At 43.6% G+C, this 14180-nt stretch overlaps 2 protein-coding genes across 3 annotated transcripts; one reads left to right on the top strand and one right to left on the bottom strand.

Moving 5' to 3' along the window:
* Nucleotides 1-1771: 1771 nt before the first annotated feature.
* On the top strand, nt 1772-8406 carry stmn4l (stathmin-like 4, like). Of its 2 annotated transcripts, XM_062522780.1 has the most exons (7): nt 1772-1878; nt 4220-4292; nt 4525-4620; nt 4944-5149; nt 6001-6192; nt 6598-6615; nt 7773-8406. In XM_062522780.1, exons 2-7 carry the CDS (start codon nt 4280-4282, stop codon nt 7779-7781), a joined length of 534 nt encoding a protein of 177 aa, XP_062378764.1. In that variant the 5' UTR covers nt 1772-1878; nt 4220-4279; the 3' UTR covers nt 7782-8406. The 2 variants fall into 2 exon arrangements, with proteins under 2 accessions (XP_062378764.1, XP_062378763.1); XM_062522779.1 differs by lacking the exon at nt 7773-8406 and having other exon boundaries at nt 6598-7678.
* A 943-nt stretch (nt 8407-9349) lies between these two features.
* il17a/f1 (interleukin 17a/f1) lies at nt 9350-11201 on the bottom strand. The gene is made up of 3 exons (XM_062522180.1): nt 11105-11201; nt 10241-10413; nt 9350-9587 (listed from the first exon to the last, which is right to left on the bottom strand). The coding sequence occupies exons 1-3, from the start codon at nt 11135-11137 to the stop codon at nt 9350-9352; spliced, it is 444 nt and encodes a 147-aa protein (XP_062378164.1). The 5' UTR covers nt 11138-11201.
* Nucleotides 11202-14180: the final 2979 nt, after the last annotated feature.

The following is a 14180-nucleotide window of genomic DNA, read 5'->3' as shown; positions in this document are numbered from 1 at the left end:
CGCAACAGATGGTCTCCTCTAAAGAGCCCCAGACAGACTGTTCAAACAGTGAGTCGACTGGCGACGTGACAACAGTTCCACTCCCCCAGCTGGGCTATGGGGAGAGTTAGCGAGAGAGAGAGAGAGAGAGAGAGAGACAGAGAGAGAGAGCTTTAGCGTGCCCCGCTCAACAGATGAGGCACGGATCCATCTCCGCCGACTGATTCATTTCTGACATTTCAGAGCCTTGTCTCCACAGGCAGCGACTGGTCTAAACCTGTTCCCTCCCGCAGAAAAATTAGCAAGGATTAGATAAAAATGGATTAAAGTGGTTTAACACGTTTGGATCTCATGCTCATGAATGGAGAGAGATGTCTGTTACAAGCCACAAGTGACTGCAACGAAAAGAAGGAGCGACAGGCTACAGTCCAGTTGAATAAGTTCTTTATTCTGCGATATTAGTTTCAAGAATTAGTTTTACTGCATTCCATTGTCTTGTACTCTGCACAATGACAATGAAGTTGTATCTAATCTAATCTAATCTAATCTAAAAGAGTGCATGTGTGTGTGTGTGTCAATAGTGCATGTGTGTTGTATGAGTGTGATGTAATGTTTAGTGACATGCTCACATTCACAAAGGCCAACCAAATCAGATTCATCCTCTGGGCTGGGAGTCCTGTGGAAAGGTGAGCCTTGAATAAGGTGATCTGTGTGCCCAAAGGGGTCACCTGCTTGCCAGTGTACCAAACAGGGGTGGAGAAGTGCCCTTGAGCAAGGCACCTAACCCCTCACTGCTCCCCGAGCGCCGCTGGTTGGGCAGGCAGCTCACTGCTCCGGGTTAATGTGTGATTCACCTCACTGTGTGTTCACTGTGTGCTGTGTGTGTTCACTAATTCGGTTAAATTGGGTTAAATGCAGAGAAACGAATTTTCCTCACGGGATCAAAAAAGTATATATTCTATTCTTCTATTCTAGAACCCTGGCTTCAGAAAGTAAAAGTCTTGTGTGTATTGGTCATTCCTGTGTACCTAAAACCTCATCCACCTGGCTGAAGAGTGGAGCTGATCAGAATCAGTTTGTTTTTACTGAATTGTTGGGACACATAGGCTATGTAGTACCATGTTTACTTTCTGAAGAAAGGTTTTCCCATCTCTGGTGGAACACAATAGACACACAGCAGACTAGGAGGTAACAATACCTCTGCTCTTTCTGATGGTGTTGTTCATGTTTTTTGCAGCAGCACAATCCAAACCCTCTCCCAGCGGAGTAATGCCTGCTAATACAATAGAAACATCAACCTGTCAGAGACTGCAGATGAAAACTAGCGTGTCTGGCTAAATCATTTACATGGCTTATTGAAATGAGCGTGATCATTAATGTCCCTATTTAATAAATAAACACAAATACGAGGAAGGGAATATAAATAGAGGAGGAATGCCACAGAGAATACACAGTGATCGTTTGCAGGATCTTTCCAATTATGTCTGTAAACCAGAGGAGTTTCTTGTAATCCTACTAATCCGCTCCAGTCTGCACAGTTGCTATGGCATTTCCCACTTGCTCTTTTTTTTTTACCTCCACACAGAGTGGCAGAGAAAGGGTTAACCGCCACCCCCTCCCCCGCCCAAACACCCCCCCATCCCTCCGCCCCTCCGCCCCTCCTCCTCCCCCCATCTGCACTCTCAAGGCTTCTAGCCCATCAGGAGCCAGCATCCCTGTCAGCCAATGGGAAGGCTGGAAGGTGATGTCATGCAGCATGAGGAGCTGGAGTTGGTGCTGATGCTGAGATACCGAGGAGCTCAAACAGCAGCAGGCAGTCGCCGAGCAACAACACTGCTCCTCGCAGCTCACATCACCTCACTACTCTCTCTCTCTCTCCGTGGGTCTCTCCTGATAGAGGTAAGACAACACACAGCATTCGCTTTACACTCTTCATCCAACATTAACATTCACTAATACACTCTCAACTAGTGCATGCTGTCTGTTTTGCACACAGTGCTTTTCTGCTATGCTCAGTGATTGCAAGGGGTTTTGCAGCGTGGATTTACGAGGGGAATTCCTTCCAGTTGTGTTGTTCTTCACAGCTGATGCATGCAAGAGAGCCAAGTGCAAAGCTTTTTTTTTTTTTTTTAATAAGAGAAATGTTCAGCTGTGTCTCTATGGACAGACGTATGGTACTTTTTGGGGGGTTGTTTGTGTTTGTGTGGAGACTCTACGCTGTGCTACGTTGTTGTTTGCAGCGGCAGCAGCCTCGGCTGCTCTGCTCTGCTCTGATCTGCGTCTGAGCTGGTGGTGATAACGTAATGCCTCTGGAGAGGAGCGCGGCGGGAGGGGAGCACAAGCACAACACCAGATGATCACACCGTGTTCCACAGTTCACCTGGACTGGGCTTGACTGCACACGGGCAGCACTTCAGTGTTTTTTCATGTAGTCATGAGAACTTGATATCATGGGATGGTGTGCATGGTGTTGCAGAACAGTCAGTGATGTGATTCTTCCCCTCTTTACTGATGTGCATATTGCACTGGGATGCACTTATGCATTTTTAATACAAAGAAACTCCTTTGTGCAAGGGAGAGCATGAGGGGTTGATGTGTCTCCCCCCCCGTTTACTTAAAGAGACGGGTAATGAAATCGCTGGCCCTCTGGGATGGGAGGTATTGATTAGTGGTATAGGTGCAGGAGCAGGGGAGCTGGGCGGGACAGGGCCACACCTGGGCCAGAGCCGAGCCAGTGTCTCCTGCCACCATGCTGCCTTTGGTGCGATGCTGTGGTGGTGGTGCTTTGAAGTAACTGTACTTAAAGGAACACGCCCAACTTTTTGGGAAGTTTGTTTATCTGTCATCTAGCCGATAGGATAGATAAGAGGATGCATATGTTTCTCTTTTCTGAAGGTGCAACAACCCAGTCTGACACTGTTAGCCTAGCTTAGCATAACCCTTTTAGCAATAGGCTATCTGCTGGTTAGACTTGCTTCTTGTGTTTGATTTTGCTGCTATGTTTGGTCTGACAATATGTGCAGAGTGGATGAGAGAATCTGATGTGTGGGCTATAAGAGGGGAGTATAGCAGAGTTTAGTTTAATTGGCCCTTGTCTCTTTACAGATCGCAATAGTGTGTTTTATTTCCAATATTATCTGCTTTTATTGACTACTAATGGAGACTAAAATATACCATAAATAAGATAGGACTTATTTAGGGTGCACCTTCTTTTTGTTTGTACAGAAAAAGGACTTCACATATAGCAGTATATCATATCCTGTTCACTCATACAGGAATGGAGTTAGACAGTGAAAGTCTGAGCACACTTGAAAGTCTTTGTTCAGGTAGAGTGAAAGTGTGTTTTAAGTTCAAGTTTAAGCTTTCACAACTTCAGTGGCGGTGGCGGGCAGTGGCGTTGCCGGGCAGTGGCGGTGGCGGGCAGTGGCAGTGGCGGGATTGGCACAGTGTGAAGCGTGTGAATGGGCCTACGCTCGCAGCAGGCACGAGGAGAGGCGGGAAGGCGTGGGCCACAACAGCACTCTGGGAGACTATGAACGAACCGAACAAGTGTGTATGTGTGAGCGTGTGTGTGTGTATGTGTGAGCGTGTGTGTGTGTGTGTGGGTGGAGAACAGGCCGTGGGAGCAGTTGGAGTGTGTAGGCAGACACACAGAGAGGAGAGAGAATGAGAGAGAAAGAGAAAAGAGATGTACAGAGAAATAAGACCAGAGAGAGAGAAGACCAGAGAGAGAGAGAGAGAGAGAGAGTGAAGGTGTTCAGTGGGTGGATGAAAGCGATAGCTTTCATAGCTTATGCAAGTGGTGTTTGATAATTAGTTGTTTGCGCAGGCTTGATGCTCTCTGGCACTGAGGTTAGCACTGAGGCTAGGGCTGTGCCTGACCCACTCTCACTCGCCCTCATTGTCTTTGTGCTGTTAGATTGTGAGCGTTTGAAGGGCTCTCAGATACAGAAATAGATCTGCAATTATCCAGGCGCGCGTAGGTATGAATGGTCCACCAAGGCACTAATGCTTCATGTCTTAGTCACCTTGATGAAGGCTAATGCAATGGATTTTGTTATTAACATTTTAGTCATCTTGATGAGGACTAATGCAATGGATTTTGTTATTAACATTTTAGTTATCTTGATGAGGACTAATGCAATGGATTTTGTTATTCACATTTTTGTTTTGCACAACAGCATCAGTGTGTGTGTAACTGCAGCTTCACGTTGTGTGTGTGTTTGTGTTTGTCCTTCAGAATCACCCCAGTGAGACGCATTAAAGGACTTTCAGAAGAGTGTGATCTTACTGAAGAATAATGACACTAGCAGGTATGGTGGTTTTTCCTCTATGTGTTTGTAAATGCTTATGTGTGTCTGATCATGGGAGATATGCTGTTGAATATGAAATATGTTCATGTGTGATGTGAAAGAGAGAGAATGAGTGAACATAAGAGACTGAGAGAGAGAGAGAGAGTGAGGGATATGGGGGGAAAGAAAGAAAGCCGGGTGGAGCACATGGTGCTGAGCATGCCTTTTGTGTTCCTCTCTCCTCCTCTCTCAGCATACAAAGAGAAGATGCGGGAGCTCCCCCTGGTGTCGCTCTTCTGTTCCTGCATCCTGCCCCAGCAGCAAGAAAAGATCTCCAAAACAAAAGAAGGTACAGTACCAGTCCACAGCTTGTGCTGCCACTGCTCAAATCTTTGTATATAGCACAACTCACAATGTTTTTGATGATCAAATTCTGGCAAAGTTTATACCAAATAAATGTCAATTCAATTAATTCAATTTGAATTAATGTTCATAATGATCTAGCTAATATAGGCCTTTATTATATTATATATGTATTATATATATAAATAGTTGCAGATTGATGTTTAAAATACCATTAATTTTCTGGAGGGAAAATGGCCATGGAAGGATGTTTCAGTGGATCATGCAGCACTTGTAGTGGATCCTAACATCTTTTAATGACCCTTCCAGATGTGGTGGACCTCAACCTGTGCATCATCAAAGACATGGAGGTGATCGAGCTCAACAAGCGTGCCTCCGGCCAGGCCTTCGAGGTCATCCTGAGGCCGCCGTCCTTCGAAGGGAACCACGACTTCCAGCCCACCATCCCGCCCCGAAGGGACCCCTCCCTGGAGGGCATCCAGAAGAAGCTGGAGGCCGCGGAGGAGAGGAGGAAGGTAAGAGAGCAGAGCGGAGCAGAGCAGAGCACCACCCTCCCTTAGGGTGGAGTACAGAGCCATTACAGTAATTACTAATTTATGCAAGTTTAAAGAAACAAAACCATATTAATACCATATGAACTGCACCCTTGTATTAACCTCATAGCGGAAGAAAGTTTGCAAAATCAATGTATAAGCCGCGGTTAATAGTCGGGAAATTACGTGGTATCAGTCAACTCAGCGCAAATGAAGATGAGTTTGACTGTTCTTTGAGTGCTTGTTTTCAAACAAATAATGCACAGGCTATGTGTAACAGCCTCTACAGAAGCATGGTGTTGTGAATGGGAAACAAATGCAATCTACAACATAGACATTTACTGTGTAGTTCTGGAGAACATCATGGAAAGCAGCTTTCTTAGTATATAGATTGCTTATGAAGCATGCACACGCCTACATATTAACATATTGCTTACTGTACATAAACATACAGTATATAAAAACATACTCATATAAAGAAACACACACTGTACTCGATCTCATCTTGAATCTTAGTAGCATCTTTGACTCTCAGAGGTCCATAATGGGGCTTTTCCACTACATCATGGTATCAGCTCAACGTTACAGTTGTTTTCTTCAGCGTTGCTATGGCAACCGGCTAGCTTATTGGGGATACTTTGTTGCAGTGGAAAAAACTAACATCCCGGTACCAAAATCGAGTAGAGTCAAGTCCAGTTGAGCTGATGCCATGAAGCAAAATCCCATAATTGTCTACCTTAATAATCACAGATCTCAGGGATCAGGTTGGCGTTTTGACTGACTGGTGAATGTGATTGTAACACGGCTGCCTGTGTTTCCTGTCCCGCCCCCAGTGCCAGGAGGCTGAGCGTCTGAAGCAGCTGGCGGAGAAGCGTGAGCACGAGAGGGAGGTGGCCCAGAAGGCCATCGAGGAGCACAACAACAAGATCAAGATGGCGCGCGAGAAGCTCGAGCAGAAGATGGAGGCAAAGAAGGAGAAGAGAGACGCACACATCGCCGCCATGCTGGGCCGGCTGCAGGAGAAGGTGAGCAGGGAACTTTCAGAACCCAGTGGGCTTGTGTGTGTGTGTGTGTGTGTCTGTGTGTGTGTGTGTGTGTGTGTGTGTTCGTGTGTTCTCTCTCTCTCTTTCTGTCTCTGTGTGCTTCTTTCTCTCTCTTGCTCTCTCTCTCTCTTTCTGTGTGTGTGTATGTGTGTGTGTGTGTGTGTGTGTGTGACAAAGATTAAGTGCAATAATATGCGCTTTATTACAGTATGTGTTTATGAAGAGAAAATACTCCCCAGCTTGAAGTGAACCTTTCCATCTGTGTTCTAACCAGTTTCCTTTTTTTTCCCTCTCTGCTCTTTCTTTGTCATCTTTCTATCTCTCTATCTCTCTCTCTCTCTCTCTCTCTCTCTCTCTCTCTCTCTCTCTCTCTCATTTGTCTTCCAGGACAAGCACGCTGAGGAGGTGAGGAGAAATAAGGAGTTGATGGATGATTGCAGCGAATAGAGCGCCTCGGCCTCTGAGTCTCCACACACAGCTCGTTTTGCTGTGTCCCTTTTCTAACCATAGAGGAGGGACACCAAAACCAGGGAGAGCTCTTTCGCAACACTAGGATGGATATCCATATCGTACATGACAGGGGGATGGGGGAGAAAAGAGACATAGAGAGAGAGAGAGAGAGAGAGAGAGAGATAGAGAGAGAAAGAAAGGGAGAGGATGGTTTGTGCATCTGACATGGAAATTCAGAGTGCTGTGGATATGTGTTGCATCGGCTAGATATTTAGTGTCGCCCGAAACCGTGTTCTGCGCTTCTGTGGTGTCATTGTCATAACACACACACGAGATTTTGTCAGTAGGCAGATGGCGGAGATAAGAAAATGGCGGGCCTGGCGTTCTTCTATTGGGCTCAGAAGGAACACAGGCACAAACATTATTTAGCAACGAGGCTGAAATTCGCTTCGTGTTTTTTTGGCCTCAAACGCTACTAGGCCTGAATGAGGACTGCTTAAAGTGATCAAAGAATGATCTCTGTAGTTCAAATAAACAAAATTAAGTAAAAGCACACATTCAGTTATCCGTAGATGTAAACACAATAAGGTCTACACTGAATTTCCATGAAACTTTTGCCTTAGATGTTAGTGTTGGTTTACGTATCAGTGATTGAAGTAAACGTGTATTTGGTATACTGTGGGACATTGATGTGATTAGCTCTTGATGTAAATATCATTTCAAAATGCAGTTTTAATTCAGTGCTAGTAGGTTTACGTTTTCACATATGCCATTTGATTTGTTGTGTTGTTGTTGATAGTTTTGTGAGTCCCTGTGTATCTCTGTGATTAGCATAGAAGCCAACACACACACACACACGCACACACACACACACACACACATACTCACACACACACACACACACACACACACACACACACACACGTCTCATTCAGAGCATAATAATGACTAAGCTAAGTGAGAAGTCTGTATTGTGTTAGCATGCACTGATTCCCCCCTCCCCCAAGATAAAAAAATATTTCACTAAACTTTTGGTGTGTAAGTGGCTGTTTTGTCCTCGGCTTGGTGTCTGTTTCTTTCTAATCGCTGTTCTTTTGACCTCTGTATTCCAGGTTCCTTGAAGCCTGGTCAGAACTCTTGCTGAACATTTGGGAGACCGCTCACCAAAGGACTGACTTTTTTGTCTTAAAAAAAAAAAGTTCAGTTTGATAGTTTGGGACAGATAACATTATGTTAACAAACACTATCGTTCGGATGCTGGGACTTTTTATTGACTAAGAGGGACCTGGTCGTCTATTGCGCTGCGGGTCGTGGGCAAACAGAGCAGTGAAAGAATTGATCATCACTACCTTAATGTGAAGTGTTATATCAACACTTTACTCTATATGTGCCAACTGTGCCCGTGTGTCAGTTTGCGTGTGTGTGTGTGTGTGTGTGTGTGTGTGTGTGTGTGTGTGTGCTGTGGACGTTTGTTTGGATGTGTGTGTGTGTGGCAAATCTGTTGGTGTCTCTTCATTTACAAGAAGATTTCACAAGATGTGCATTAACTCAACTTGTCAAATGCAGGCCATTTTGAAAATGTTCATTTTTCTATGAGACAGACAAGCAAGCCTGTTGTTCAGACTAGCCTCACTGTACAAACTCTAAATGACCGAGGATCAGCTGGTTTCTGATGTGGCTGTTTACTGCTGTACAGAAAGTGTGATAAATCTATTTTAGATGACATTATTAAAGGAGCGTTGTATTATTGCAGTCGGATTCCTGTGATTGATTCAGACATGAATGATGATTCAGAAATCAGCAGTGATGTTAATTGAGGCTTCAGGAGGAGAAGCTCAGGTGAAAAAAACACTGATTTTGAATTAAGTACTTTTTAAAAAAATATATGAATTGTTCTTCAAATATTTAACCCTGGATTAAGAATACTCAATTGAGGATGGATATCGAGTCACTATACAGTACCACTATCAACATGCAGCCTTGTTTTGTATACTTTTAAAGCTGCACCAATTCAAAGAGGCCTTTTGCTACTGTATGTGTGAACTGAAATCTATCCTTGACCACATAGACACTCCTGCCAGCCTCATCTCTGATGGTTTAGAATGACACAGCTGGGAGGAAGAAGCAGAGACTGGCCCATGTGTCTTGGACAGCTCACTCATTCACTGCCCATTTAAAGGATACGCTGAGACAGTCTATCATAGACTTCACTGCCAGAGCCATTTCTCTATTGTGTTCAGACAGCACACAACAATGACTTGTTAAAATGAGCTCCCGAGTATTATTCACTCTTCTTTGACACTTTGTTTTCTGTCGTGACTCACACACCAGTCCAAGATAAATACTAAATGTTTTATTAAATAAATAGCACAGCCAACAGTTTACAATTGAGAACAATTATATATTAAATATAAAGAATAGTTTAAAAACAAAATCCATAAATTAAGTCAAATTAAATAAATATGATCTTTAAAGATTCTAGAATTATAGTGGTTGATAAAATAATGGCCGGGTTTCCCAGATTCTTTAAGAAGCTCTTAAGTGCTAAGAACTTCTTAGGAGTGTTCTTAGAACGTTGTTAGAGCGCTCCTAAGAAGTTCTTAGCACATACAGTAAGAGCTTCTTAATGAATCTGGGAAACCCAGCCAATGTCAGTAATTCAACGTTAGAGATCTGTTTGTCTGTTTGGCTAATGGTGATGGACTTGCGGACGCACGCAGGTGCAGCCCACTGCGATGGTCATGTAGTCCAGCATGAAGTAGTTCTCTCCCTTCCTGTCGGCCTTCTTCCTCAGCACCAGGATCTGGCGCTCGATGGGGACGGACAGCAGGTCCTCGTTGACCTTGCCGCCGGCGGTCAAGCAGCCTTGGTGGAGGCAACGCGCGTTGAAAATGTCAGCGGGGAATCGGTCGTCTTCGTGGGAGATGCTGTGGAGGTTGGACGTTGGATTAGTTTTTTTAAAAAAAAACTGAAAACGTTCCTCTGAATGTAAACAGATCCGATCAGAGTTATCAATAAATGCGGCATGATGTTGAACGACTGTGCAGAGACAACAGCACAAATATTACTAAAGGGATGCAGATGCTTCAGACACTGAGACTGAAACTGCAAGACTGCAAAAGAAACGCAGCACATACAGTACAGGCATCACAAACAAGTCAAGCGCTCCATTCTTGAAGCGGAGGCATTTCGTCTGAGTAACACATACGGTACTGACTTCTATCAGAAGTTTGGAAAGACTATGTCTGCATGTGACACAAGGGCTGACCACATGAAAGCTGATTTAGGTCAGTTACATCCTTGTGTCTCTTGCGCGCGCACACACACACACACACACACACAGTCTCTTTTCAAAGTCTTTACACTGATGTGAATGCTCTGTGTATGTTCACCCCACAGCATTACAGACCAGGTGTGTGTTACCTACTGTAAATAGCGGACAAATCCAGTACACACACATACAGTAGCCCTGATCTGGCCCATAAATCAGCCAGACCTCTCTACCAATTGAGTGTGTGTGTGCCAACATGAGATGTCTGAAGTGTCTAGTGCGGATTGTGTCCAGGTGTGTGTTACTCACTTGTATGTCCAGGGTGACATTGAGCTGTTGCCATAGGACCGCATCTGCGGGGTCTCAGGGATGCTGTGGTTGAGGAGCAGGTAGGCATGGGGCTGCTTCTTGCCCCCGGGTCTGGGTTGCGGAGCCCCGTGTGCTCCCATCAGCACCACACTGATGCCCAGCAGGCAGGCCACCTGAGGCGGGAGGAAGGCACACTTTTCAATTCCATTCCATTCCATTCAATTCCATTCCATTCCACTCAATTCCATTCCATTCCACTCAATTCTACTCAAATTCTAGTTCATTAATGTACTCCTGATTCTAGTACTCTACACTAAACAGTCTAATTGGTTTTTATTATGTGTCCAATTGATTTAGATGTCTCACACACACACACACACACACACACACACACACACACACACACACTCACACTCACACTCACACTCACACTCACACTCACACACACACACACACACACACACACACACACACACACACACACACACACAGGGATGCTGGGTATTGTTCAGGCAGTGATAGTGACAGGTGAACTTGTCAATATTTCATACTACAGTAGGACATTACATTTGCTCAACTTCCCAATTACAAATATAATGTAGTAGAAGTACTGATCTGCAGCTATTGTGCTATTTTTTTTACTTTCATTATAATTTTTATGTCTTTGCTTTATATCATATTTCATATTATAACTTTGTGTTATATTCCTCGTATTGTTCAGCAACTTGTTTTGCAAATGTACACGAAAGGCACTCTGTAGAAAGCCTGATGTAAAATGAAAGTAAATCCTGCACACACACACACACACACACACACACACACACACACACACACATACAGTCCTCACAAAATGCTAAAACTCACCATGAAAACTGGAGTGTTGGAAGTTGAATGCATACTTGTAGAGCAGTCTTCTCTGTCTTTTCTGTCTATCTGTTGAAGTCTGTATGTGGTTATTCCTCTGTCAGCCTCAAGCTTGATACTGTCACAGAGGTCAAATAGAGCTTATATGCACAGTGTGGAGATGTGGGTGGGTCTTCTGCAACCAAAAAAAAAAAATCCGTTGTTTATGATGACTAGTGCACATACTAGCATACAAGAGTTGTATCTCTTTTGTCATCTTTTATCTGTACCAAATCTTCACATGCAAAGGAGCCGGAGGAGCACATCAGTGAGATTGTGGGTTCAATTCCCACCTTCCACCATCGTGAACTTGAGCAAGGCACTTGACCCCAAACCACTCCGGGGAGACCCACACCGCAATAACTGATGTCTTTAAGATGCTCTGGATAAAGGCTTCAGCCAAACGAACACCTAGATATGGTGTTCTGGTGTTCTTAATTACATTACTGTAACAGAAAGATTTTATACTGTTTTCAGATATGTATGCATGTTGATACAGATGATACAATCAAATGCTGGGACAAATGTCTTTACATTTTTTTTTCGAAATTGAATTTCAAAACTCAATTTTACAAACTAGGCTGGTTTTATCAAAGTACTACAATTAAGTACTACAATTCACACAAACTGCAAAATGCCTCATATATCCTGCAAAATGAGGCAGTGCAAAACAGTGCAAAACCACATAACGCATTTAACGCAAAGTTTATAGTTATAGTAACTATAATCAAGTAATGATAGTTTTGTCTAACCAACTACACACTGTTGAGCATAATGAAAAGTACTCTCATCTTTATGCTTTGCCATAATACTAAAATAGTTCAAATTGGAGAGTCATTTTGAATGGCAGTGTTTTGAAAAAGCAAACATGATGATGTTAGATGTTGATGTTAGATTGTTGTGTTTATGCAGCAAACCGCGTTCAGTGCATTTGAAATGATTGAATTGCAAAATGTGTCTAAAGCAGAAAATGTGTTTAGACTTTTGGAGACCTGAGAAGAAGTTTTGGTCTCTGTCTGTGTGTCAGTTTATTTTAGTGTGCTAGCAATTGGAACATGAGAAGAGAGATAAATAAATACAAATAAATACAAAATAGTGTCTGAATAATGCGTGGGACATTGATTTCCCATTACCGCTGCACCTGGCTGGGCTCCCCTCCCTCGTCATGGTTTGTGTGACTGTGACGGCTGACCTGATTTGTTGCTCTTAGAGAGTCATCATCAGTAGAGACGAGTTTCCGCTTTGTGTGTGAAACCCACTTCTCTCCCCCAAGTAACCAGCCAAACCGCTAAATCATGTCGTACCCCCCCTCCCCCCCGAAAAAGATTACATCTCAATTTCGTTTAAGCTTGCTGACTCAGCCTTCCATGAACTTGGAATGACGGTAATAGGCTTACATTACATTACATTACTATACCTATTAGTTGCAATACTATACCTATTTGCCTGACACCTTTATCCATTACAACTTACACATGTCAGTCAAGGGCTAGTCTCCCCGGGGCCTTGCTCAAGATCGACGACATACAAGGAGGACAACAAGAAGACTCAAACCTGCAACTTTTCTGGCTACTGTATGCCATTAATGAGGCCACTGTGTATGCTGATGTACAACTGCTGAATAGATATTGGGTGCCTCTCATTCAGCGTTTATACATCCTCCCTACCTCCTCGGGCCTCGATCCTCACGGATCTACAGAAAGAAAGATAAAAGAGGGGATAGATCCCATTGTTGCTGCCCATCATTCTTTATGTACATCAGTGAGGATCGAGGAGCGAGGGAGGACGTATAAAAGCCATATGAGAGGTACCTATAGTATGCTCACTGATGAATTCTGATGATAGTTGTTATTTATGAAGCTGATGATGACAGTAATATGCGTTCTGCCCCAATGTATGGGTTTGGTGGACATGCCCAGGTGTCTGGTTTACGCCTGGAGGATATATCATATAACAGGGAACACCATGGTGTGTCTCAACACTGCCTCCAAATTTCATTTCAGCCAGGAATACTCAGAGACATAACTGAAGTTAACAAAGATTTTAATCAGAATAGAAATTAGCAACAATGAGAGTCTTTGGCGTAGGCCCAGTCCTAGGTCCAGGTCACTGAGTGTGCGGACCCTGGCAAATCCTGCCGGAACGAGAAGCAGGGGCGAAGCCTACCCCCTGGACAACTGGACGAGGACCAACCTGGTGGTGATTAGGGAGGGAGGGTGGGAACATCGAAAATCGGCACCTGAAAGCAACAAGGCAGGTGCCTGGGCAGAGTCATTAATAAAGCCAATGTAGCCTGGTGATTGGTCGAAGGTAATGAATGAATGACGTATTAAGTATACCCGGCAGAACTACGCTGCAGCTACGCAAGCGCTACATTTCCATGTTATAGGTACTATCAGAATCAGAATCAGCTTTATTCGCCTGGTTTGCGTAAACAAACAAACAATTTGACTCCGATTCATCTTTGCTCTCAAGCAGCTCTCAACAGTAACATAGAAAAAAAACATAGAAGAATAGGATAAGGGCAGTAAGGCTATGTACTGTGTACGAATAAATACAGCATGCACATTTACTAGACTACCTAATGGTTTCACTGAGTAACCATTTAAGACCAGTGCATTATGGAGTTGTTGTATCTAACTGAGCTCACTAACTCGTCTTGCCTCACTTGCACCAACAGCACAGCTGGCATAAATAAAAGCTATACACTGTACTGTACTATATTTCACTGATAAATAATAGCATCTATGATGTTCTCACAGATTTGGAAGATTTCACAATAGGAACAAAGTAGCTTATGGTGATATGAGAGATCGAAAATGGTTCATGAGTCTGAAGGTTCACAATTTTATATTAACAAGTGCAATATTCAACTATTTCATTTAATAATTTAATAATTCATTCTTGGAACATTGGTGTCAGTGTACATGAAAGCCATGAAAATACCTCGATTCCTGGAGTGCTGAATTAGTCATGACAGTTACTGTGTTGTGGCTGAAAACTCTCCCCACTTCACTTTTCACTTTGGCCATTCCCT

Source organism: Sardina pilchardus, chromosome 20 (assembly GCF_963854185.1).
Source record: "Sardina pilchardus chromosome 20, fSarPil1.1, whole genome shotgun sequence".
NCBI classification, from domain to species: domain Eukaryota; kingdom Metazoa; phylum Chordata; class Actinopteri; order Clupeiformes; family Clupeidae; genus Sardina; species Sardina pilchardus.
This window is presented reverse-complemented; position numbering and strand designations above follow the sequence as displayed.

Coding starts and splice junctions, on each gene's coding strand:
- il17a/f1 (XM_062522180.1), bottom strand. CDS start 11,137: ATGCATTCAACTTCCAACACTCCAGTTTTCATG. Junction 10,414..11,104: donor CCAACACTCCAGTTTTCATG/GTGAGTTTTAGC, acceptor CTCCCGCCTCAG/GTGGCCTGCCTGCTGGGCAT. Junction 9,588..10,240: donor ATGTCACCCTGGACATACAA/GTGAGTAACACA, acceptor CAACCTCCACAG/CATCTCCCACGAAGACGACC.
- stmn4l (XM_062522779.1), top strand. Junction 4,621..4,943: donor GATCTCCAAAACAAAAGAAG/GTACAGTACCAG, acceptor TGACCCTTCCAG/ATGTGGTGGACCTCAACCTG. Junction 6,193..6,597: donor TGGGCCGGCTGCAGGAGAAG/GTGAGCAGGGAA, acceptor TTTGTCTTCCAG/GACAAGCACGCTGAGGAGGT.